At 39.1% G+C, this 26,926-nt stretch overlaps 1 protein-coding gene across 3 annotated transcripts in view; it reads right to left on the reverse strand.

Annotated features, from left to right (window-relative positions):
* Positions 1–26,926, reverse strand: part of CUNH8orf34 (chromosome unknown C8orf34 homolog) — a 239,953-nt gene that overhangs the window by 59,849 nt on the left and 153,178 nt on the right. For all 3 annotated transcript variants that reach the window (XM_067553651.1, XM_067553650.1, XM_067553652.1), the window contains one exon: positions 19,841–19,976. In XM_067553651.1, coding sequence (XP_067409752.1) covers positions 19,841–19,976 — 136 coding nt within the window. The remainder of the gene's footprint in view (positions 1–19,840; positions 19,977–26,926) is intronic.

The raw sequence follows: 26,926 nt of genomic DNA on the forward strand, positions 1-26,926 counted from the left end.
ACAAATTAAAAATTCACTGGTGAACAGCACCCTCACAGTTTTTATGGATATTCCAATAGAGCATAAGTGTTTGCATAAAGCTTTGCTGGAAACATAAAAAAAGTTCTAATGAACCATTGCTAGTTCATAGACAGAGGCCATGTCTACACTACAAAGTTATGTCAACCTAAATTACATCAGCACACAGCTGCCGCAGTTAGTACATCGCTTATGTGTGTGAATACTTGGCTCTTTGTGTCAATGGTACTCTCTAGAAGTGCTTGTACTGATGCAGAGTGTAGTACAGCATGGGCAGGTATCCCACTGTGCAACTCGTCACCATCCAGTGCAAGGTCTTTTAGGAAGTTTTTGCAAAGTCTGAAGGGGCCAAACAAGTTGTGTAGGGGTGACTGGAAGCATGGGGTCAATTCATAATGCAGTCTTCTCCATCCCATAATTTCATCTGCATTCCATAATTTTCATGTCTTCTTTTTCAAAATCCCACAAACCTGCATGTCCATCTTCACTGGTCACCATATCTGACAGAAGCATGGAGCCTATACAGCTCTGCACTTTTGCCATGAGCATTACAAGCACAGAATGCATGATCTTGCAGTATTTGCAGAGCTGCAAGAGGAGCCGTGGAGAACGTGATGACTCCTTGGAGACTAGATTGCTGTGGGACATGGAAATAAACAATTCCAAGGTTGTTGGTGGCATTCCTGGAGTGTGATGGATTGCCGGTTCTATTCCTGAGAAAAAAAGCATTGACTGGTAGGATCGCATGATCATGCAGGTTTGGGATGACGAGCAGTGGCTGTGCAAGACCTCATTTCTGGATCTGTGCGCCGAACTTGCCCTAGCTCTCCAGCACAGGGACACCAAAATGAGAGCTGCACTTACGAGAAGCGAATGATGATCACATTGTGGAAACTTGCAAAGCCAAGTTGCTACCGGTCAGTTAAGAATCAATTTGGAGTTGGGAAATCCATTGTAGGGGCTGTTGTCATGCAAGTGTACAGGACACAGTGGCTGGTTTTGCAGCAATGGGGTTCCTGAACTGTGGTGGGGTGACAGATGTCACGTATATCCCTGTTTTGGCACCAGACGACCTTGCCACAGAGTACATCAACAGAAAGGGTTACTTTTGTATGGTTATCACTGAGGACACTTTACCGTCAATGTGGGCTGATCAGGGAAGATTCATGACATGCACATCTTTAAGAACATGGGGTTGTTCAGAAAGCTGCAAGCAGGGATTTTCTTTCCCGCCCAGTGGATTACCACTGGGAATGTTGAAATGCCAATGGTGATCCTGGGCAACTCAGCCTACCACTTGTTCCCATGGCTTATGAAGCTGTACACTGGCTACCTCAACAGCACCCAGAAGTGCTTCAACTACAGGCTCTAAAGGTGCAGAATGGTAGATGAATGTGCCTTTGGTCATTTGAAGGGTCGCTAGTGTTGTTTACTTGCAAGATTGGACCTCAGTGAGAAAAATATCCCAATGTTATAGCTGCCTGCTGTGTCCTGCATAATAGCTGTGAAGCAAGGGGGGAAATATTTCCACTGGGATGGAGGGCAGAGCTGGAGGAGCTGTCTGCTGAATTTGAACAGCCAGATACAAGGGCTATTAGAAGAACTCAACTTTAATAGTGAGTGAGAGTAGTGTGTGTTGCTGTAGTGTCTGCTACCTGGCCTTGCTCTTTTGCAGCCTGGTATGAATCTTGTGATTGCTGTGTAAGTAGGAATATAACATTGTCAATGCACCTATAAATACTGCATGTGTAACACAGTGCAGTAACAGGTAACTGGTCACTGTCAGATCTGCTTAGCACCAGCCAGCATATATTGTGAACTAATAAAGATTAATTTTGTTCCAAAAAATAGAATTTTATTTTGTAACATGAACCAGGACATTTTACAAAATCATTTAAAACGTAATAAATGAAGGGAACAGAACAGAGGAAGGGGGAAAACAGTCAAGTCCATTTCAGGTGCACACATCAACTGTGGCTTTCACAGGTTAGTGTATGTGAATCTGTGATTGATTGTCTTTAATGTACCCCTGGGTGGAGTGGTACAGGTAGTGCACTGACCCCAGATGCCACGGGGAATGTTGAGGGGGGTTATAGGGAGGTCCTGATATTGAGTTCTCTATAGGCTGCAGAAGGAGGTGAGCACAGGATTGTTGAATCTGCAGGTCCACCAAAGTCTGCAGCATCTCTGTTTGCTGTCTGAGAAGCACAAATATGCCCTGCTGCATGACCCTCTTCTTTTCCTGTGCCTTTCTCCTCTCAACTCTATCCTTCCCCAGGCTGTCTGCAAGGGTGATCCTCCAGGCCCTGGTCTTGTTCTCTGATGCAGCACTGGCTTGCAGGATCTCCTGGAACATGTCATCAAGAGTCTTCTTCTTTCTCATCCTTTTGATGATGTTGCAGAAGGCATTCCATGGGTGTGCAGGGAGAGATCTTGAAGGCCACAGTTGCAGCAGCTGCAGATGCAACACACCATTGCCAGTGTGTTCACAAGGGAAACTGAAACTCAAGATGCTGAGCTCACTGCCCTTGCACCCCAAAAATTGTAAGCACTACATTCTCACTTCTCCTTGGGATTGATACAGTGTGGAGCCAGTCACAGCACCAGCCATAGTGAATATGGACTTCTGGGGGTTGGAGAAACGAGGAGGGAATAGTTTGGTTGTATGATTCTAGTTGTACAGGGCAACGGAACTGAACACAGGCACCATTTTCCACAGGCAGTGGTGATTTTAGCTGATATCTCACTCCTGAGGCTGCGTTGTGCAGGAGGTTAGACTAGATGATCATAATGGTCCCTTCTGACCTTATAGTCCATGAGTCTATGAATCTAAAAAAGGAAGAGAAAGCACAGCTGCTGCTGGCCTCCCACTGCCACCAGGGCCCTCGTGCAGCTATCCTGCATACTATAATGGTGGCTGCTGAAGTAATCGCTGAGTGGCACAGGAAAGCGGCCTACTGAGATGGAAGAAATAAGGTAGTCCTCCCCAGAAACCTTTGGCAGAGGATTGCAGAGTTCCTCCATGAAAAAGTTTCACTGAGATCTCCACAGAGGATTCACAGGAGATCCTAGTGCACATAAATAAAGTGCTCCGCATGGCCCACGCTGCCTATCTCTAGAGGGGAATGAAAAGCAGATAGCAACTCTACTTCTCTAGCTTGTTTCACTATCTCTTCTATCACAAATAAAAATGAACAAATCAAAAGACATGTCCTGCTACTTTGGCGGTGCCATGCCTGTAATTTCAAAGTAAACTACATACTTACCAGGGGTTCCTTCCCCTGTGTCGGACTTGCCCGTGCATGACTGGCAGGACTGGCTGGACTGAGATGGAGTCAAAAACATGTCCTGGCTCACTGCGCAGCTGGATCCCACAGTCGCCTAGCCTATACTCCTCATCCTCTTCCTCATCCACCTTCTCGCTGTTCACAGCAGAGGCCTATGACTTGGGCTCCTCTGAAGTATCCACAGTGCTGTTGTGGAGGGTGGTGGTATGCACTAAGGATAAAATGCAGCTCCACACCAGACTGATCGTTGGCCTCCGAGGTCTTCTGGTATGCCTGTCGCAGCTCCTTTGTTTTCATACGGCACTGCTGCTGGTTCCTGTCATAGCCCTTCTCCCACATCCCCCAAGCAATCTGCTCGTAGATGTTCACATTTCTACAGCTGATTTGGGGCTGTGCCTGCACAGCCTCTTCTCCCCACAGGCCCAGGGGATTCAATATCTCCTGTCTACTCCAGACAGGAGCGCATCTGGAGCATGTCGCCCGCATGATCTGCTGGTCAATTAAAATCAACAATGGAGAGCTGCTAGGTGTGATTGCCAAGCCAGGCACTCAGGAAAAGGATTTTCAACAATTTGTGGGGCTTTAAATGGGAGGAGGAGCTTCCTATCTACCTGACTCCTGGGCAATGGAGTTCACAACAGTGACCAGAGCTGTCAATGTGTGGCATTGTGTGGGTCAGCTGCTGGAGGTTGACGTAAGTAATACAGTGTCTATGCTCTCATTGTATTGACATAACTACATCGACCGTGACTCTATGCTGCCCGGGGATTTGGTGTTATTAAATTGGTGTAGTGGGGCACGTTAGTCAGCGGGAGACAAATGTAAGTGAAGACACATCCACAGCTAGGTTGATATGAGCTGCCTTGGGTTGACCTAAACATGTAGTATAGATTAGCCAGAGGCTTGAACTTTAACCAGTGATCTAGGTTGTGATCCTGAGCCCAATGAAGTCAATGGGAGCCTTTTCTTTGACTTAATGAACTTCGGGTCCGGCCCTTCATGTACAAAATAGCTCTGATGCCATGACAATTTGTTGGGGTGTGAAGATCTTTTTGCAGATAAGCTCTGTATGCTCTCCTGTTCATTTGAGGATGTGGCTGACAAAACTCTCAACATTCCTGAAAATTGCACTGCCTTATTGGCTCTTTACTTCATTGAAATACTAGGATGCTTAATAGATGCACATTTACTACAAGTGCAGTGGAGCAAAATATTCCACACTAAAGCCCCAATCCTACAATTCACTGCACATGAGTTCACTGCTGTACTCATGCAGCACCCCATGGTACTTAATGTTTCATTTCCACATGAATCTATTTGTAAGATCTAACCCTAGAAGAACATGATGAAAATTCAGGTGTTTTCCTTTTTACTGACAATGTCATAAATATCAGCTACTTATCATCAAGGGTTTGCTAAATGTGGTTCGTGATGGCATAATTCCATTACTACTATGTTCTATTTAGTTCTGAGCTCTTTAGACTCAAGACAAAAATAAAATTAAACAAAAATAGGGAGCCAGTGATCTGATACAGGGGGCTATAAGGTGCTCATAGAAACTCTTGTTCAGAATAAACTCTATAAGTATACTGTTTTTAATTAAATTGGCCTGTATTTTAGGCATCTTTTTCGTTGTCAAATTTACAAAAGTTTGTTCTTCTTGAATCTCATGTTATCAGTTTTTATCTACCTGAATTTCCTATCAATATAAATGCTGAAAAGGTTTCACTTTTAAAAGAAGATTCCTAAGTCGATTCTTTGAACTTTATACATATTGGCCCCTAAGCCATTAAATTGGAGGAAGAGCAGAAGAAGTTTGCACATGGAAGAAGTAGCCATGTTATTTGATAATATTTCATTAGAGGTTCTATGTGCAGAAAAGAAGATGACTACCCTGTAAGGCTAGTATTCAGGAAAGTACTTAAGTGCTTTCTTGTATAAAGATGCTTTCTTGAATCAGAGCCTAACTGGGAGGAAACAAGAATTTTGCACCCAAAGAAATCTAAATTGTTAAACTGAATCATGTGATTGAATATTCACTATCTTCCTTAAATTAGGGAGTTAAAAGTTAATTAGGAATTAGATTTACTGGAATTGTGAATATATATTGCCTTCCTACCATGTATGGTCCAGGCTGTCTTTTGAGTATAAAATTATTTTGAGTATATTAGTTTTTTCTTAAAGTTGGATTCCGTAAGAAAAATAAATGATCTCTTAAACACTATTTTGCTTTTTGAAATTATGCCATTAATCTGATTTCAAACAATGTAACACAAATTTCATACTTTTCAAAAATATTATGAATTTAACAGTAAAAAAAGGAAAACATTAAAGACATAATACATTCCATGATATTTCAACAGGCATTCAAAGATGTTTAGCTATGAATGAGAAGCCCATTATCTGGAGTTTCTCTTTTCTCCTCTGCTTTCTTTCTGTAGGTTTAAACAGTCTAAATTTTCATCTGCCATTTCTCTCTCTCTCTCTCTGACATTACAGTGTTGAATTAGAATTTCCCTGGGGCAAATACAGGCATCACTCAAGGGAGGTCATAGGGGCAGAGATAATAGAACAAAGATCTTTAAAGCCCAAGCATTCTAATTTTAGGTTAAACAAAAATGTCTAGAAAACACATTATTTCTTTGTACTTCTCCCTAGCAACCAACCTTACCGCACCACTCACTTTGCTCCAGGCCACTCATTCTTTATACTGACTTGCCTATAACATGCCAAGCTTATTTTATGCTTTGTTCTAAAAACTTACTGATCCAAATTCTGATCTAATTTACATTGGTGTAACTATCTCCAAAATCCTACTCTCAGTTACTGTGATGTAAATCCAAAGTAATTCCACTGAAGTCATCAGTGTTAATGTCAGCAAAATTCTAATATCTTACATAATGAAGTAAGAGGGCTTTCACTTTAATAAAATATGATGCAGCAGTTATACTTAGTGAGAATTCATATCTACATATGACTATTTTGGGAGAAAAAAAATAAAGTTCTAGATTACTGTCACACTGCCTGCAGAATGGCTTATGCCTGGTCCACACTTAAAAGTTTATCAGACAAAGCTATATTGGTTAGCAGTGTGAAAAAAATCATACCAGTAACCGACATAGCCAGGCCAGCAAAAGCCTGATTGTAAACACAGTTATAAAAAGTCCTTTTGCTAGTCAAGTTTATTTCATTCAGAGAACTGGTATAAGCTACATAGTCAAAATGTTTTTATCAGTAAAATCTGCGTCTCCAATAGGAGCGGGTGCTGGCATAGCTATATTGGCAAATCATTTTCTAGTGTAAACAAGGCCTTAGCATTAATACAGACAAGTTGAAGATTAACAAACCATGGGAGGAAAAGTGACTTAGAACTATAAGGGGAAAAAATAGATATACAGAGTTGTGAAGTCAATGAGCACTGAAGTTGCTTGACACTTCACAAGATTGAGCCACCAGTGGGAAACTCTACAAAATGCCTCATTGTTGCAATAAAAACAGTGTCATATCTTCTATTTTCTTTATATGCCATAATTCATGAAACAGCTCCATTATAAAACAGATTGTAAAGATATTTGGATTAAAGTATTACAGGCCACTGTTAATGCAAATGCAAGATCTTCTGACATTTAGCTGTAATATTAGACAAAGAATTTTGTAGATATTTAACAATAAAGTTTCCTAACAGAATTTTGGAGATTACTATACACAGTAACACATGTAGCTTAGTCCCTGGCTACTACTTATGGTATTATGATAGGGATGTGTAATTTCTTCAAATAGGTGGTGCAAAATTCTCAAGCAGAAGAGAAAGTGCAGTTATTGCTGCTATAGGTTCTTCAACCTGAACTATTTGATACGTGGTGTACTCACAGTCTGAGCTAGATGGTGATCTTAGGTACACTAATGTAAATGCAGGACTAACAACACATCCAGCAGTGCTACTGGTATCTGAATATGCCCCTGAAGAGTTGTTTCACACTGCCCTGCATATACTGTACTGGTGTAACTGATTTGCATAAAATTCCCTGAAATAACAGTTTAAAAGGACAGTTTGTAATCTGTTCTTTTATTGCAAATTAAGAACATTATTGTTCAAAGATTTGTGTGGAAAATATATGTTTCCATGCCATCAATGTTTTATTCAGAGCCATAAATGTTGATAAAACTAGAATATTCACTTGCTAAGCAAAAGTTATACATGGACATGGTCTGAAAAATAACCTTTTCTGTGTGCTGTTTGCTTCTTCAAAATGTATGAATGTGGTTCTTTGTGCATTTACATAAGTACATTCTGCAGCTATTTCTGAGTAAAACCAAAAGTAGAAATATATTTCCCAGAGTAAGGAATCCATAAAGAGAGTGAATTATCTATTCCTTTCACAAGATGGGGAATTAAGCCTTTCTTATGGCAATCTTTTATCTGCTGCTGGCTTCAAAACCATTATCTCAGAGGAGAAAAATTGCAATCTTTGTCAGTCTTCTCAGACTTAACACTCATTCTTCCCCTGTGATTTTGTTTTTAAAGAACTTATAAAAGGGTTGTATGGGGGGTGTGTGGTGTGTGTGTTGTTTTTTTTTTTAAGAGCTGCATTAAACTGTTATTCAGTAATTCAGACTCTGGCAAACAAACCCCTCCAAGCTTGTGAGCTCTGTGTCATTTGCTCAGGATGGTTTGCATTCAGCAGAGACACTGATGTTGCTGATATTCATCACTAGAGTGCTTTAATGCAGCACCAAGCTGAAAGAGTCCAGTGACGCTGGCATGAAGAATTAGCTTGCAAGACATATTTAGAGGACTCAACCTTTTACATTGGAAATATATTTGTGATTTTGGGGAGAAAAGAGGAGTGTCTTGTTTGAATTCTGCACCAGTGAGAAAGACAGGGTAAAGGGATGACCACTTGCTTCATTTTAAGTAAGTCAACCTGTTAAGTGGGGCACAGTTAAATGAGGTGATGTTCCTTGAGAACAGTCAAAGCCAGGAACTAAGCTGCAAAGTTAAAGTTATAGTAGAGTTACCCTAGAGGTGAATTTGGTGCATAAAGTGCCAAATTTCCAAAAATACCACCTAATAATGACAACGGTTATGTGCACAATCAAGTAATTGCACAGCCTACACATACAATCTATTTGCACAAGCATATTTTACAAATGCAACTGTATTTTAACTGTCCCAAGTATACAATGAGAATTTTTATGTTTTGCATAACTGTATTTTAGTGCCTCACTTTTTTATAATGTTAGAAGCTAAACTTAAAACATACATATATACATTTTCCATTTAAAAAAATATATATACATCTTCAAACAAACAGGTTTCTTGGATTTTTCTCTTACTGATTGATAACTATTTCTGCCCCCCACAAAAATTTTATCTCACATGTTCAGCTTCTGATGAAATATATAGCTGTAAGACAAACTCAATGGGAAAAGCTTAATCTCTTAAAATATTATGTAGTACAAGGACATTAAACCCCCCATTTGATCCCCCTTCCCTTTTACAGAGATATATGTTTCAACTATAAACAGAGTTTTCTTGACAGCATACATAATTCCAGATAACACATAATTTCATGGAACTTCTCAGCTGTTTGAAACTGTTGCTGCAGGATTTATCCAGTGAGAAAATCTGGTAAAGACTAGGAGAAAAAAACCTATGTCTCCTGAGATTCTGACTGAACCATTGACATAAATTTCCTGTCTTATATTGTTTCTTTCCCAGAATATGGCTTTTGTTTTGAAAATAGCAAGACCCAGGCTCTTCTTTTTAAAGGGAAATTCACAGGGAATTCCTCATGAAATTATTCGAAGCGTAGGATTCAAAGTGATTATGGTACCTGGTGCATTTTTGAGATCACTCTAAAATAATTTGAAAGTACAGATTATACCCCTCTGATTTCCAGATAGCAAGACGTAGAAGGGTAATACCTCTAAGAGTAAGAAAGTGAGCAATGCTGATAGGAAGAAGTGAAAGAGCAATACTTTGATACTTAGCAAATTAATCAACTAATTTTTCAGAATTAATTTATATTTATTATTTGTGATAAGTGCTAGGACCAGTCAAACCTTTGTTGGGCTCTTGTTTTTCTGCAGTATGTTTTTATTCCTTTGAGGGCACTAAAATAACCTTTCACACAAGCAAATAATGTAATTGCTAGGAGAACAAATGTGGTACCAAACTGGTATAGTGCTCTGGAAAAAGAAAAGATCAAGTGGTTTCTTTAAGCTAGATATAACACTTATGAAGCCCAGAGAGGCACAACTGTAGAACATTATTTTGGTCATTCATGGCTAGAGGTTGGGAAACTGGGTCAAAAGAAAGAACCAGCCTGAACCTCAGCCCAAGCTGAACTGAATAGAACTGGTTAATATTTTTTGACTGAAAATGTTTCCTGTCAAAATATAGGCTTTTGCCAAAACCAAATTTTTAAAGAGAAATATTATTTTGGATGAACTTTTTCAACAATCAGTTTGGAAACAATATTAAAGTTTTAGTTTATTTCAAATTAAAATGTTAATTTCATTACAGTGTTTTGAAAATATTATCAAAATTTTAAAATGTGTTCCTTTTTTGCCATTGAATGCAATATAACAACTGATGTTTAGGGTTCCTTTCTGCCCTCCCTTTACTCCCATTCAACTCCTTCTTCCATTCCATATCTTTTCAAAACTTCTCCAACTTTTGAAAAGTTCTAGAGTGGCAAAACGAAAAATGGTAAACTAATTTTGCTACTTTGTAACTTCCAAAGTTGGAGGAAACTTTGAAAAGTCAGAGTGGTAGAGGTAAAGAGCTTCTTTTTTTTTATTTTTTTTTTTTTTTGTCATTCGTTGAAATTGGAGATGTTTTGAAAAGTTATAATGAAGTAACAGGAAAAAGAAAAGAAATGGTGAGAAACTTAGATATCATTCATACTATTGCATTCAATGGCAAAAACGGAAAACCGAACTCTTAAATACTGAAATTTCAATCAAAATTTCAGTTTTAAAGAACTGAACTGAAAACAAAATTTTAATTGAAATTTTTCCAAATTCACCCATGTTAAAATAAAAAAAAACTATAAAAAAGACATTTTTCATGGGGGAAGAAAGCAGACTTTTAAAACCAGCTCTTTAACAAAAACTTTAAAATAAAAATCTATTCCTCTTTAAACAAAAGCACTTTTACTTCTCTGAAATCCGTTGAAGCATTTCAGCAGGTTTCACAGTCTCTGCTTGGATGCCTGCTATCTTTAGATCTGTACAAAAGTTTCACTGTAATGCTATTAACCACTCTGGTTTGGGGGTTTTATTATAAGATCAAACCACTTAAATTTTGTCAGGATTGCACAAATTACTATAAAGAAAAATAAGATACTGATTAAATCAAGAGGACAATACATTTAGAAGATTACAAAAAAGAAGCCTAGAGAAAAACAGAATGAAAAATTCTGATATACATGAGAATATGTCATCTGGGATGCTCAGCATCCTCCATTCCAAAAGGATAACCACTAAGAATTGTTACATATAAACAGAAACCCAATTAGGTAATGGCAAGGCAAGAAAGAACAGACACAACCAAAGATCTTGATATCATTTGAAGAAGCAAGCTTCACAGTTAATTAATACTCCAAGAGATCTGATCACAGATATTGCCTTCCTCCCCTCCCTACTTCACTAACTTTATATCAACCACTTAAAGTTAGAAACAAATTCATGCCTGCTATACTGAAGCTATTTCTCTCCATATTTTAGGAACATTAACATATATATCCCTTCCCCACAAAATACCAGGGCCAGCATCAAGATTATGGGGAGGATTTGTAAGATTATTCTTTGTGCTACACACTTAATTGAATCAGTTCATTATAGATTAAAATTTATATGAGAGAGCTATATTTAGGTCCCTGACACTTGCTGCAGAAAGGGAGCTAAGCTGATTGTTCCTCTAAACTGTTATAATCAGTTTACATTTTCAACGCTATCTTTACAAGGAAATGGCTAGAAATTTACTTCTATAAAACAAAAACAAAAAAGCTGAGATTGTCCTTTACACTTTTACATAAAAGGTTGCACATTAGAAAAAACACATTTAAATTTATATATGGATCAATTAACTTCTTAAATTGTTTTAGGAAAGATACCACTGCAGGGAATGACACTAGCAGGCCAAAGGGGATCATAATGATTCAGAATGAAGTTGGGTTAAGGGAAGAAATTCTGATATTTCTTTAATAGACTCCACCTACTTTTATCACATGATCTTAGAATAGATTTATAAAGATAGGAAAATGCAGATCAGGGCCTAGTGGGACTGCTGTTTCTGCTGTACCTCCTCTCCCTAATTTCTAGTTATGTAAGACACACCATATCCAGGATATCAGCTACAGGGGGGAATAAAATAACTAAACTTGTAAAAGCCGTTAGTTGCCAGCAGTGTGTTGGGAAGAAGGCGATTCACATCTCCAGTGGCCAGGGTCTCCTCTACTTAGCTCCATTTTCCCTTTATCATTTCAGCCTAACACATACATTCACACACTATTAAGTATTCTTAGTCCAAATTAAGAGGGGAAAGATTCTTCTGGGGTTGACTGGCTCTTAATCATATAGGAATTTTCAAAGGGGCATCCTTTGAAATGCTTCCTATTTGCCATCACCAAAACAGAGCCAGGGACAGAAGAAAGGCCTGTTGGCAGAATAATCCGTCCCACACTCAGTCCTAAACAGCAAATGGGAGAAAGGCAGTGCTTAATTTGTGGTAGGGCTTGCCCGGGCTGAGTCCCAGCAGCTGTAGGCATGGCAGTCCATAGCTCCAGCACCTCTGGGCTTGCTGCATCAGTTATGAAAGTAAAAAAATTGCTTGAGCCCTGGAACTTCATTCACTACAAATTAAGCACTGGAGTAAGGGAAGCAGTGAGAAGGGAAAGGGATAGAAAGGAATCCCATCTCTTTGATCAGTGAACTCCCCCATGATGGTGATGTTATAGGCTCCATCATCTGAAGACAGGAATTAAAAGGAGAAGAACCCTTATCCAATCCAGTGCAAATATCAGATTTGGGAGAGCACTCAAGGCCCAACTAATAATCACCTCCTCTGCAAGGGACCTGCCCATCTTCAACAGCCCAAATGGCCCCACAGAGAGGCCAATTGCCCATCCTATCAGCCCCTCCTTCTAGGACCATAATGATCAGCGTAGGCCAGCTACTACCGCATAAATAGTCAGAAAGGGGACTAGTCAACAGTATGCTGAAGAAATGCTCAGGAAGCATTGTCGGCCATCTCTCCTTTCCCCGCTAAAGACAGTAACAAGTAGGGGTGGGAAGTCCTAGATGGGTCCAACTTCTCTAACTCCATTTAGCCTCCTTTCAAGTTTATTCTTTTGTTTCTATCTCTATTCCTCCTAATGTAGATAAATGCTTTTGTTAATTTCTCTGTTGCCTGGTGTTTTATTAGTAGTATTTGTGTACAGTACATAAAGTAGCATGGCTTGTTTACCAGCAATCTCTTCTCTGATTACAATCATCTCTTTTTCTGCCTGTAAGTTACAGAAGATCCACTCGTCAAGCCTCATACACTATTGTCTATATAGCTCATTATCAAATTTTCCAATAGGTGGCTTCTCAATGACCCCAAGTCCCACTAGTGTCCTTTGTGATATTTGAATACTGCTGCATACAAATTCTTTCTCCATAATATTCTTAAATGCTCAAGTAAGATTAATAGTATTTTCTTTCCCAAACAATTCACTATTGCTATTGGTTAGCCAGGGAGAGGACTGTGTGCTCTTGGTCCAGCTGGTCTCAGATCAAAATATGGAGCAAATTTATGGTTTGAAAAACAAATTTGTATGCAACCAGTGCTCTCTTCTGACATTTTCATTCAGAACCCGTCAAGCTTGTGGCAAGGATATGTTTTCTATAATCCCATTTCTTTTCAATCACATGCAACCCCTTTTTGTGTGCTACTGATGTTAAAAAGAATGAATTCACCCTTGCACTATGAAAAACAAAAAGCTTCTTACTTCCAGGAATGTATTGGCAAGAGTCCACAAGAACAAGATTTAACTTTTGAGCATGGCAGCGGGCATACAAGGCTAATGGGTGGTCTTTAAAAAAAGAAAAAAGAAAAGCCCCTTAACTCCATTGAAATGGCTGCTCAGTGAAGTACACTGGCTTTATCTTATACCTGATCAACAAATGCCTTATAGTTGTTTGCAATGTTGTTGTAGCCGTGTTGGTCCATGAATATTAGAGAGACAAGGTGGGTGAGGTAATATCTTTTATTGGACCAGCCACTGTCGGTAAAAGAGACAAGCTTTCGAGCTACACAAAGCTCTTCTTCAGGTGAGAGAGTACATGTCAATTTCTTTCACAGTATTACTGAAAGTGTTAGAGAAGCAACATGCAAGTCACAAAATGTAACAAAACATAGAAGCTTCTCTTCTAATCTGTAATGAAGCAGATATTTAACCCATTTTTTTGTTTGTTTACATGTGGGAGATGTCTAATTATGACACATCAGCTAAAACTAAAATTCAGTTGTATGTGAACCTCACCTGTATTTGAACCAGTAGTTATAAGATCTGCTGTACAGTGAATCAGAGCATTCTGCGAATCATCTGAGATATTTGTGCCATTTCATGGAATGTAATTATTTATTAGAAAAATGTTGCCAAATATTTTACTCAAATGTTTTAAATAAAATTTAATCTCCCTCTTTAAAATTGTCATTGCTAATTCTCTTCACTATGATCACAGAAAACAAATATTCCAAACTACAGTTATTTTTATATGCCCCTGATTTCTGCAACATATGCATCTTGTTTTGTTTCACCTTTTGAATTATGTCACCCTTTTGTTCAAATGACTTAATATGCTGCCTAATTTGCACTGTGGTTAGTTTTTGAAGAGCTATGGGGAAAACAGTGTTCTATTACTATTCTCCAGTTTGAAAACCCTCTTAAAGCTGTTATCCATCTGCATTTCTCTCCCCATGTGTGAAACATCTACATGGAAAACAGTAAGCTCTCTGTTTCTCACAGCTGTATTCTAGTCAACAAACCTTTTTATAGCCCTGGAGATTTAAGCCCCTCTTTTTTGTATCGTAAAATTTTACAAAGCAATGTGGTGTGATGACTTGAAGATCGACCTACATCTTTACTGTCTGGATCTCTAGGAGGAGAATGTTACCTTTTATTAATAGTACTGATCTTGTCATTTGATAGACCTATCAAATGAAGAGAATTAGTGAAGTAAATTATCAGCATTTGAGGTTTAGAAAATAAGACCTTCCTCTCCACTCGTCAATCTAAGGAGGAACTTTTTGCAGTTAGTTCAAATTATGCCCATTTCTAGAATATTTCTAGACTCCTATTTCCTCAACTTCCTAAGAAAGCTCTCACTTTTTCCTGAGAGAGAAGTCAGGATCTTGGAGAATGTATTGAAAAAGAAGCTTGATATGTGTAATCTTTTGTTACACAATGTATAAAATGAGATAATGTCAAATAATTATGGTGGAAATTTTATAAAAATGTGTATCATATCCATATTCAAATCAAAAGAATTAATGATGATTAGGCTACTATTTAAACATGTGCCTGATAAACTCCTGAATTCATCGACATAAATTCCTCTCAGAACAGTTTTGCAATGTCACAAAGTCTCCTCTTCGGAAGAGCGGAAACCTCTAGAAGAAGCATCAGAGAGTGCCTTGGCCTGGGAGTAGATTTGGAGCAGGGCACATTTTAAAAGTATAGGAAGGTGAAAGGATTTGGATGTGCTCATGCAGGGGTAAAATTACATTTTTGTTTGAGCCAAGAGGGACATTTTCCAACATTTAATTCTCTGCCAATTAAGCAAAAAATGCATAAATGAAGAAGTCCTATTCATTCTAGAGGCAGCCAAAATACCTGTGATAAAAGGTAACCTAATCTGACAAGTTTCCTACCTACAGAACTTCCACTGAAATTAAATGGGACCATTCACTTCAAGTCACTTTATACAGCTCCATTATTATAAACTATAAAATGGGTGAAGTTAAGGGAATATACTTACCTGTTTAACTGTATCTAAAATTTTTAATAAAACAACTTATATTAATTTATATTTCAATTTTTTATACAGGGCCAACTACCAAATCCCAGTGTACATATTTATAAACACGGTATAGGTGTATGTGACCATAAGAGCACCCAACTGCCAGAGGGCAGGGGGCTCCCTGGTATGTAGCAGTGAGACTCAGTTGATCTGACCAGCTCAGAGCACCCCAACTCACAGCTGTCATAATCTGCATCTAAAAGGTGTCATGTAAGGTATCATATGTGAACTGGTAACACACTGATTATTAATATTATTGCAGGGTGTATGTATAGGTGATATAGGAAAAATTATAATATGTGCTGGAAATACATTCTTAAAATATGTTTGGCAGGTAGGGCTTAAGTTATCCCACCCTAGACAAAGAAAGTAGTTGCATCTGCTTGAATGTATCTTCAGTGTAAATTGAACACAGAGAGAAAATGAAAGTACATTAATATAAAAGGTACACAAAATCATCAAACTAGCAAATGGGGGAGATGGCCTCTTAACTATCCTGACAGGGGGAGGAGACTGCAAAAATTAACATGGTGTCCGCTCCCTGGTGGACACAGCAAGCTGAGCCCCCAAGAGGGATTCCTGACTTTGAAAACAAAGATAAAACCTTGAGGATATAAACAGAGAGGAAAAGCCATTTGTGTATCCTTCACCTGAATAGGCAAAGAAACAAAGTACTGTATTTTGAGCTTTGTGTCAGATACTGGCTAAGCACTGCCATACCAAAAGAGCATCTGTACTGAGAAATCAACTTGGAACAGAAAACTCTAGTTCATTAAGTTAGGTTTTAGTCTTAGGCCTGGTTTACACTTACCACGAGCTTGCGTATCTCCTGTCGACTTCCTAAATTCTAATGAGTGCGGCATCCCCACTATGCTGTGCCGACGGGAAATGCCCTCCTGTCGATGCAGTGTTACTCTTTTTCCAGGGGTGTATTTTTAAGTCGATTTCTGGATCGATTGAGTGGATCTCCACTTCCGCTCAATCGATCCTGAAGAATTGATCTGATGGCGGCAAATTTGCCACCGTCAATGAAGACATACTCTTAGAAGCGTATTTTTACTTTTGTTTGTAACCATTTCTATCTCCATTCCTTCTATTTGGTATCACTTAAATATCTGTTCTTGTTAATAAATTTAACTTTGTTTTTTATTACACATCCCTCTCAGTGCAGTGTTTCATACTGAAGGTTAAAATCCTCAGACAAACTAACAGGCTGATGCTGTGTACTGTCTCTTTGAAGGAGCAATGAACTTGATAGAGTTTGTGAGTGCTACAGTGAGTCTGAGAACTGCAGAGGAGACGGTTTTGGGGAGACTTGGGGCTGGAAGGGCTGTTGGTATCACCATGCAAGGAGGAACCAAGCTGGTGAAAGCCAAGGTGAAGAAATCCTATAAGACTTCTTATAAGGTTGTTGGTGTCAGAGCTCTGAGCCAAAGTTGGGCAGCACATCAGCACCCAGGGTTACAGGGTAGATGGTGATACAACTCCTTACTGGAGTTTCACAGTGTAATGTAAACCCCAAAGTTTCACAGTGTAATGCTACAAATACTAATTAAATTAAAAAGATAACATAAGAAAATAAAAATACCCTTCCCCAAAATTTAGGCAAAGACTCAGAGGTTCAAATAGGCTCTAGAGCATACCCTGAATGCAGATAAACTTAGGCTTAGACATACTGACAAGGAAATTAAATTCCAGACTTGAGGAACATCCACTGAGGTTCCCAAACACTAAACACCACAGAATCTTTGCAACAACCCATTGAAGGATTTCAACTGACTTGCGTAAAAATAAAGTGGCAAGGTGGGTGAGGTAATATCTTTTACTGGACCAACTTCTGGTGAGAGGTGGTTTGCCAGGTAGCTAGGACCCATGACATATGAGATTTTAAACACCTGTATCAACATACTGAATTGCACTTAGTAACAAATAGAAAACTAAACCAGTCTGTAGAGGATTGGCATAGTATGCATCCTGCAGCTCACGCCACTCAGCACAGCAGGGTTGCTGTGTGTAGAATGCGTTGAGGCAATCCATTATGGAGAAAACAAAAGACATGAATAACTGTGCCAAGGTCCATACCTTGGAGAAATTGAGGCAATTGGTTTAACAAGTACATAGGAGAAAAGTGTCTTTCTTCCCACCTTCTGAATCATGAGCAGCTGAAGCTCCAGTAATATCCCTGGACAATGTTCCTCCTTGAAGACAATGATAAGGTCCCCTCAACACTGAGGGAAATGGCAATTCCCCCTTTAACTTTAGAGTTTTCCCCCAATGACAGAAAGATCTCTGATTCCTCAGAAGCTTTAAGAGGCTGATGAACAGCAACAAGAGCCAAAAGAATGGAGGTAGGCATTCAGGTTCTCAGATTATGAGTATGGTGGAGACAGACAAATTTTCAGTCAGGTCCTCTTTGTCCTCATCAAAAGGGCTCAGAAAGTAAGGTGTACAGATCAATCCAAAGATGCATCAGAGCACTATTTGGCACACATAGAGGCCAGCAAAGTTGTCTTTATAGCCTCCCCACCCCCTTTCTTCATGTCCCCTCCCACAATTTTCAAGTCAGCCCCTGCACAAAATTAGCCTCGGGAGAAAACTTAACCAGGGAAATCTTCAGTTTCCCATTTAAGGCCCATGTGCACCATTAGAATGATGCAAAGGGGCCTTAGAGTGGGCCAAGATCTGGCTCAAAGATTCAACCCACTGAGCATTGGCGAGTTGGATTTGGTGGCCAAATAACAGCTGTATGGTGCATAGAGCAGTTTCTTGCCTCAGAAGCATGCCACGGCCACTAAGTTTAGCAGGACATGGAACTATTTATTTTTAACCCCTAAAATAATGAAGAGGTGTGAAAGGTCATATGAAATTACAATGACAATTAATTTCAATGCAATCATTGATGTCAAATGTATCAATTCAACCACTTGCAAAGGTAGGTTTAACCTCACTGTACCTTAAAAGTAGATCCATATGAAGTTATTTTTTGTAAATATTTGTATACGTTTCATGTAGAAATATCTACCCATAGAAAACCCAAATCTCCCTAATTTACTTATGTTACCACCTTTTAATATATGGATGAACACTGATAGTTGAGAAAATGTAAGTTACTTCTACATATTTGACTGTTTGGAAGCATATTTTACAATATTAGCATTTTATTCCCTATGATTTAGGAAGACAGTCATCAGTACCCTATTTTACTAATTTCCTCTTGAGAGTACTATGTTTTAGTCATTTCTGAAGGTATAACACCTAACCACCAAAAGCAAAATTTCTGAGACTTACAGTCTTTGCAACTCACAGTGTTGATAGAGCTGTATTGACAGTGCGGCCATGTAATTCTCAGAGATGCCGCATCCTGGGAACAGTGTTGACAATGTGGTACAGCATGGAGATTTAGCACGCTTGGGGGTATATTAGGAGTACCAGCAAGTGTTTTCAAGTCAGCATCCCTAAACCTGAAGAAGAGCTCTGTGTAAACTTGAAAGCTTGTCTATTTCACCAACAGAAGTTGGTCCAATAAAAGATTTTGCCTCACTCACCCTGTCTCTCTAGTATCCTGGGACTAACGCGGTTACTACAACACTGCAAACAATCCCTAAACAGGTGGCATTTTAAAAAGCGATAACCTTAAAACAATATGGAAAAAATGCAAAAATAGGGTGGTACATGCCAAAACTACTGACTTGATTTCACCACAGGTTATTTATATAGAATTAGCTAATCCCCTCTAAAATAACATGAGAGAGCAGCCAGTGACAAAGGCAAGAAGAGAAAATTAGCATGCCTCTGTATTGGTCTTGTTAATCTATACCACTTACCTAAGAAGACTAATTTTGTCATTTAAACAGGCTTAAATCCTTCTTCCAAATGATCTTTTGTCTACAGAGAGAGTAAATCTAAAATTTCAGGAGTTTCAACTAGTGTTACATTCTTAGTTGACTTGGCGTCAGAAATACCAAGCTGTTTGTATGGCCCTCATATTGTCAATGCAAAAATTACTTTCAGCTACCAAAACCAAAAAGGCTTCAAACCGATTAAATTCTTTCTAAGAGATGAAACAGGATGAGATTATGAAATGTTAAAATGTAACTATACGAAATCCTGAACTGCACCTGTGCAACTAGATCTCCATTTATACAGGTGTTTTTAAATTCATCCCTTGAAAAGCCACATAAGCTCAGATAACTAATGAAATTCAGAAGGCTTAACATAGTTTCAAGCTGTGAAGTAAGGCTCGAGACTACCTATACTCTGATTCATTGTTGATATGCGTGGTATCACACATACGGGCGTTGCACAAAACTCAGTTGCCAAAATAGGTCAAAGGATAACTAGGAGCAAAGTAATTTTCCTTTAGCAAATGGACAGTCACTCCTTCGCCCTTAGGTAAGCATACTAGTTAAGTAAAAAAGCTGGGGAAAAGAATCTACTTGTATGACTGGCTATTGTTTTACCTGGCACACCTTGCGCAGATGTTCAACGTGACCTTTGCCTGAGGTTCAGCGGGATGTGCACTTCGAGTTTGGTTAAATTTACTCCCAGAAGACATCACACTGGTTACTCCTTCCATTCTTAAATCATCAAGATCCTCTGTAATGACACAAAATGATTGGATGGACTAAATTATGCTGTAGAAAATTCTGCAACAATAAGGGTATTTCCCCTGCAGAGCTAATACAGAAACGTTAACAGTGAAACAGCTACTGAACATTGGGAAGAAAACAGGCACAATTACTTTCCCCAGAAAGGAAATGTTATTTTTAAAATATTTTACATATATATATATATATATATATATATATATATATATATATATATATGTTCTAATGTTCTGTAGCACAGTATATAAGAAGTTCTGGGTTTTTTTTTAAATGTATTATAACTGATCCAAACTGTTTTGCCAGAGTTTTCAACCAATTCATTTACCAGAAGTTTGCAAATTTATCTGTGGAAAGATGGTGAGCAACTATTCAATTCAAATTTAGGGAGTGAGGGACCCAATCCAAAAAGGATATTCAATTATTGGGAGCATATGTTGCCTCTACTCTGGATGTGCTTGCTATTGATTTGTATTTTCTCATTACTTAGCACTGCAAATGTATTCTGAAAAATCAGAGATTCTGCTTAATCTGGAAAATATATTATGCTTTATTTATTTTTATATATTACACACACACACATATAAGGGCCATACAAACTTATATGGCCCTTATCACTGTAGTATCCAAGTGCCTCACAATCATTAATGGATTTAGCATCAGTCTCCTGATTCCCAGTCCAATGCCCTATCCACTACACCATCCTTCAAATATATAATAGGTGTGATGCGTAATGCCGGTATTAATAAAGGTGCCTGACACTTCTCATTACAAAACCCTATTTTCAGTTGTTTATAACTTCACCAAACTTTGGGTTGAAATTTTACATATCAAGTATGTGCTTCAGGCTGAATTGTTTTGTAAAATTTCAGCCAAAACAAATCAGCCATTTCCAAGAACAAGGCTAGAGAAAAATGTTTTGTTCATGTTAAAAAAATCTTAAGAGATTTTCTTTAAAATGCTCTTGTACCTCCATGCTTTGGAGCAAAGACTTGAAATCTGGCAGGGATGTAGCCTTTGTGACAAGGATATCCCTTTTGCCATCCCTGATTAAATCTGTCCAAACTGAGCTGTTATAAGCCTTTGAAAATGTTAGTACCTACATATTTCTGAAGAGTCCATTGTCATTGAACAAGCTCTTGTCTTTCACAGCTCCCAGTGCTGACCAGACTGTGCGTGTGTTATTCCCACAGAGAAACTGAGCATGCTCCAGCCAAGGGTTCAGGGGCTCAGAAGAACTTTCCCTGTTATGGGTGCTCTGGGTCAGGGTTGGGCTGGGAACTAGAACTGAGAACAGGGAGCCTGTCTCTCTTCTGTGCTCTCAATGACCCCTCCCCTTGCCCCACATGGTACTCAGGAAGCATAGAAGAGGAAGCTGTCTCATTCAAATACAGAGCAGACAAAAGCCAGACCAGGGGGACATAAAGGAGTAGTTTGGGACATGGATTCTGGTGAGAGAGGGACTAGAGAAAGGGGTGGGAAGAAAAACTGTGACTGGGATTTGAAGAGGGGAGACTGGGAGCTGGGTGGGAAGGCAGGCTTGGACTGGTTGGGCTAGGCGACTGATTCTAAGAGATGTGGAGGGAGACTGACTGGGAGCTGATGAAGGAAAGGGAAGACTGGGAACCAGTTGGATGGTGCAAATTGAAACTGGCTGGAAAAGGAGACTGACAGACTAGAAAACAGTGGGCAGAGGAACAGAGGCAGTGGAAAAGAGGGACAGATTTCACAAGAAGTGAGAGTGTAGGGGGAGAACTGGGACTGGCTGGGCAAACAGACTGGGACAAGGATTATACAATATAATATAAATGTTGAAATGACCTTATCACAACAAGAAATTGTGATAAATTTGGTTGAAATTTTCAGTGAAATATATACATTCACACAAAACATTTTGTTTTAATCAAATCAACATTTTTCAACAGAATAAAAACTTTCCACGGCAAATTTTAAGACCAGCTTTAATAACGGTCCATATTCTTCAGAATCACAATTATGTCCCAATGGGAATCTACAAATCCAGTAAAGAGTTTAAAGATAATATTTAAGCAAATTTAAAATTATGAACACTTAAAGATTCTGGGAACGTAGGTGTTTTGTTTGTTTATTTGGTATTGTGAGTTTTTGGTTGGTTGGTTTCCTTTGCTTTTCTGGTGTGCATTTTTTTAAAGAGGGGAATTCATCAGAGTAGTCTACAGCGTTGGGCCTTTTTCAGTCATTTCAAAATTGGAAGAATCTAAAATTTGAGATGTTTTAACATGTGATCCAACATCTCATAGGAGAGAACGTCTCAAATGGGATCATTTAAAAATCTGGCTGCTTAATTTTAAATATTCATCATTTTAAAACTAATGATCAAACTTCAAACTTAGGCATGTGTTATAGATGACACTGAGACTTAAACATCAAGTGAAGTCAGAGGAATGTATATACCATAACTTTTGTATGAGGTTGTGACACAGATGTGGAGCTACACTGTGATAAATATTGAATACTATATGTTGGCCTGGTTATTGGCATGGTTTTTGTCTGACGATATTTCTTTAATTCAGCGTGGTTCTACATGGAAAAACAGGGCACAGGATCCTTGTAACAAGGGAGCAGAGGGAGTGATGCCCATAAGATTTGCAACTAAGAAGCTTGGAGTTGGCAACAGGTACCCAAGACTGTGTTGTAGGAAACCTGGCGTTGTGACAGTCACTACACACACCACTAGTCACAGACTCCTGAAGTGAAGAACCACAGGTGCCCAAATACAGTCAGACCTGCAGGATAAGAATGATAGATAGACTGGGGCTATAGTACCGTGTGTAAGAGTGGAACTGCAGCCTGGGAGAAGGAAAGGCACAAGGCCTAAGACCTGAAGGCATGCACTCAGAGAGACCAGAAAGGAGACAGAAGTACAGTTAGTCCAGTAACTTGTAACCCCTTTCTCGCTCCCTCCCCGCATCTTCTTATCCCTGATGTTCTCTGTGCTTTTCCATCATCTTTAACTTATTTGTCCATATGTGCACAGTACATAGAATAGTAGACTGGAAGGGACCTTGAGAGGTCAACTAGTCCAGTCCCCTGCACTTATGGCAGGACTAAATATTATCTGGACCATCCCTGACAGGTGTTTGTCTACTATGCATGTTTTATGCACAATATTCAAAGGGTCAAAAGAAAAACAGAGAGATTACCGGAACAGACAGAAATGCAGCTGAGGGTAGATGAGCTGGGGGGGCTAGGAAGAGTATATAGAAAGATTAAAGGTCTGTGAGGGAGAAAGAAGAAAGTCGGAGAGAGTTTATAAATAATATAGGAAATGTTTAATGGATTCTAAAATAAATGGGGAATCAGTGAAGATATGGGGTGAAGTGATAAGGCTCTTTGTTGCACATGAGAAGATGAGGTACTACCTATTGAATCACCAACACCAGTATCTTCAGCACTTTTGGTTTTCCTCAACTGTGGACAAGGACGGACCTTGCTTATGATATCTGATGAGATCACAGCTCATAGCTGTATAGCTGCATTTTAGAGCATAAGCAGTTTGATCATAGAGGCAAAGATAAAATAGAAACTTCAGCTAGTAGGACAAACAGCAACTTCTGCACAGAAGAGGAAGGGGGTGAAATTGGGCCCAGTTGGGGCCATGGCCACCCCTTCTTCCAGCACCCTCTCCTCCAAAGTCCAGAATTGTGCAGCAGAAAACTCCTTCTGGGGGCATAGGATACAGGTGGTGCCTTTCTCCCCTTCCACACTGTCATGTGGCCTGCAGTGGAATCAGACACAGACCCTAGCCAGTAGGAACAGCTGCAGAAACAGCCAAAGCAGGGCCTTCAGACATTCAGAGAACTTTCTACAATTCTCACTGGATTTTCTCTGCCCTTTGATGATTGCGCCATCCTCTCCCTCCTCCTCCCTCACAGTCCCTTCCCCTCAGTTTCACTCCACACCTGCCCCTCTTACTCTCTACTCCCCTGCCTTGTGCTCCTCACTCCTCTTCCTTTCAATATTCCCTCTCCTTTCCCTTTTATTTACATTTAGCAGTTCCCTTCTTAACTAATTGTCCTGGCCCCAAAAATCATGGAATTAACATGACATTTGCTGCCTTCATATTGTTCACTCTGTTTGTGTTCTATCCTTTCCCCCACCCTATGTCTATCTTGTCTATTTAGAGAGTAAGCTCTTCGGGACAGGGTCCAGCTACTATTTTGTGTTTATACACTACCTAGCACAATGGGGCCCCATTAGGCACTGCCCTAATAAACATGTTCATCTTCAGCAGCTGCAGCATCAAGAGCAACGTGGAGATACCCTTTTTTGGCATTCCTTTTAATAAACCACATGCATTACAAGGTGTAATAAGATAGAAACTGAGACTGAAAAAGTAACAATAAACTTGAAAAAAATGTTTTTGAATGGAGCCCTTAATCTAGATTTGGTTGAAGGAAGTATTAACAATAACATTTTTATTGCCTAAAGAAAAATAAAAAATAATTAAATTCTTTGGGCCAGATCATCATCTGATGTAAATGTCAGCTCCACTAAAGTCAATTTACACCAGCTAAGGATCTGTTCCTACCACTTTTTATCCATACGTAGCATTGCCAATGCAAACTATACAAATGAACTGATGTTTTCAACAAAACCTATTTACAGTCTCTCTCTCTCTCTCTCTCTCTCTCTCACACACACACACACACACACACACACACACACACACACAGAGTTTAATTTTGTTTAAAGAGGAGAAGAGTCACAACTTTTTAACAGCTGTAAAATTACTGGATGGATTTGGTTTTAAGTGAAATGGCAGCCTACACCTCATTTTCCCCTCCAAACAGCTATTATTTCTGTAAGTGAGGTTTCCAACAATTCTCTGCTTGATTTACTTTTGGCTGGCTGACAACTTAGAAAGGTACAGTAATTCTATGGTTATAAGGTGCCCGCCATCATAAATTTTACATTTATTTCCCTACACTACAAGATATGTCTCACTTACTTTTACACAAGTACTAAATTTCATTAGCTACTGCTCTGGCCTTTTCCTTACAATAGTAAATGAAGTTAGATGGTTTCTGCTTCAGAGCTTCCCAAATATACTAGTAAGGTAAGATGGGTCTAGTAGTGCCTAAAACTGGCAAAAATTCAAAATATTATATAGGGTTAAATCATTGTCCTATTCTTTTACCCAACCAGCTGTTATCAGTACTGAAATGCATAATATTTACAATGCAACTAACATTATCAGATTTTTGCAAAGAATTCTCATTTACCTAATGCAGTGCTGGAGGGGAAAATAAATTATCATGCCAGCTGTGTGCAAAGTCATCAGCATTCTGTATAGAAATACAAGCATAATCCCACTTAGCCAAATCCTGCATAATCAAAACACTTGTTTAACACAAAATTTGATTATGTCTCTGTGACCGAATGCAGCCCTGTATTCACACGCTCCACACAACTGTAATAATCTTTATACAAAATACACCTTCTGAGGTATTATTTGAAAATTAATAACTCACTGGTCTATCATATCATGGTGAAATGTATGTAGCAACATTATATATAAAGTTATGTAGCTAAACTGAAATTATGAATGGAATGTATTTACCAGATAAACCTGGGAAGGGGATAAACCAGTTTCTCAAAGACAAAGAACAAGCTGATGTCTCTAGCCAGGTGTCAAAGTTAATTGGTAATTACCTGTTAGGTGGCCATTCTTCGGCCAGGAAGGCAAGGAGGAGGGGGCATGAACAGATCGATCTGCATTTTAGAAACAACAACATGGAACCTCTTTCACCATGAGATTTACTGTCTCCATCCTCGCAGTGGGAAGGAATTTTATCTAGGGGTAACCCTCAGGCAAATGCATTTCAAAGGGTGACTGGACTATAAAGGAGAGGGACAAAAACACCCCAGGTATTCTATCTTTTTTCTTTCCTTGTCTCTCTTTCAATTTCTTTCACCTAAGATGACAAAGGAACCCGCCATTTGACTTTGTGAGAGATCGTGACCTGAAAATTTGGTCAGCAATGTTGTGGGGAAACTGTGGTAAGGATTGTATCTTGAACCAAGTGTAGCTTGTTAAGTTTTAGTTATTAGAAAGCTTTTTACCATTATTTCTCTTGTAACCATTTCTGACAATGTTTTATACGGGTACTCACTTAAAATCAATCTTTTTGTAACTAAATAAGCTTGTTTTATACTTTAATCAAAAGTAATCCAGTGTTGTGTTTAAACTGAACTGTTTGGGTAACTCCAGTTAAAGTAGCAAACTGTTGCATATTAACATTATGGGGCAACAGACCTCTTATATCCGAACTGTCCAGGAGAGGGCTGGACAGTACAGAACCACATGTTTTAGAGAAAATTCAGGACCGGGAGTGTGTTGGGGTCACTTTGCAAATGATAACCAAGGCTGGTGGCAGCCAGAGTGTGACTGGAGTGTTGCTGGCAGACAGCAGCTATACACAGACGCTTAGGGTGTGATCTGCATGCTGTTTGTGAGAAGTCCAACTTGGAAGCTACCGCAGGAAAGCATTGTGAAGCACCCAAGGTTGCAGGGCAGATGGTGTCACAACCCCTTACACTCTGGATTGCACTCCGGAATGTGATAGCCCCCCCAAGATTTACCGTGCCTTCCTGCAGTACTTTGTGTCTTCAGTTGGAAACCTTAAATCTGGGTGCAGATGCCATGTCCTGCTCCTGCTACTCTAGCTGACTTTGGATAAGTTGCCTGGCACTCCATAGACAGGAGAGGTGGCCGGTAAACTTTGAGCGCTATGTTCAAATTTTATTGAGCCTGCATGCAGCCAGCAGAATCTATATTCAGTCTTCCAAACCTTCAATTCTCTAAAGCTTTGGGATGAGATGATAAGAACATTAGAACTTCTATACTGAGTCAGACCAATTGTCCATCTAGCCCAATATCCTGGCCAGTACCAGACCTTT

This window comes from Emydura macquarii, unplaced genomic scaffold, assembly GCF_026122565.2.
Source record: "Emydura macquarii macquarii isolate MOO-44397 ecotype Brisbane River unplaced genomic scaffold, CSIRO-AGI_Emac_v2 contig_1477, whole genome shotgun sequence".
Classification (NCBI taxonomy): Eukaryota; Metazoa; Chordata; order Testudines; family Chelidae; genus Emydura; species Emydura macquarii.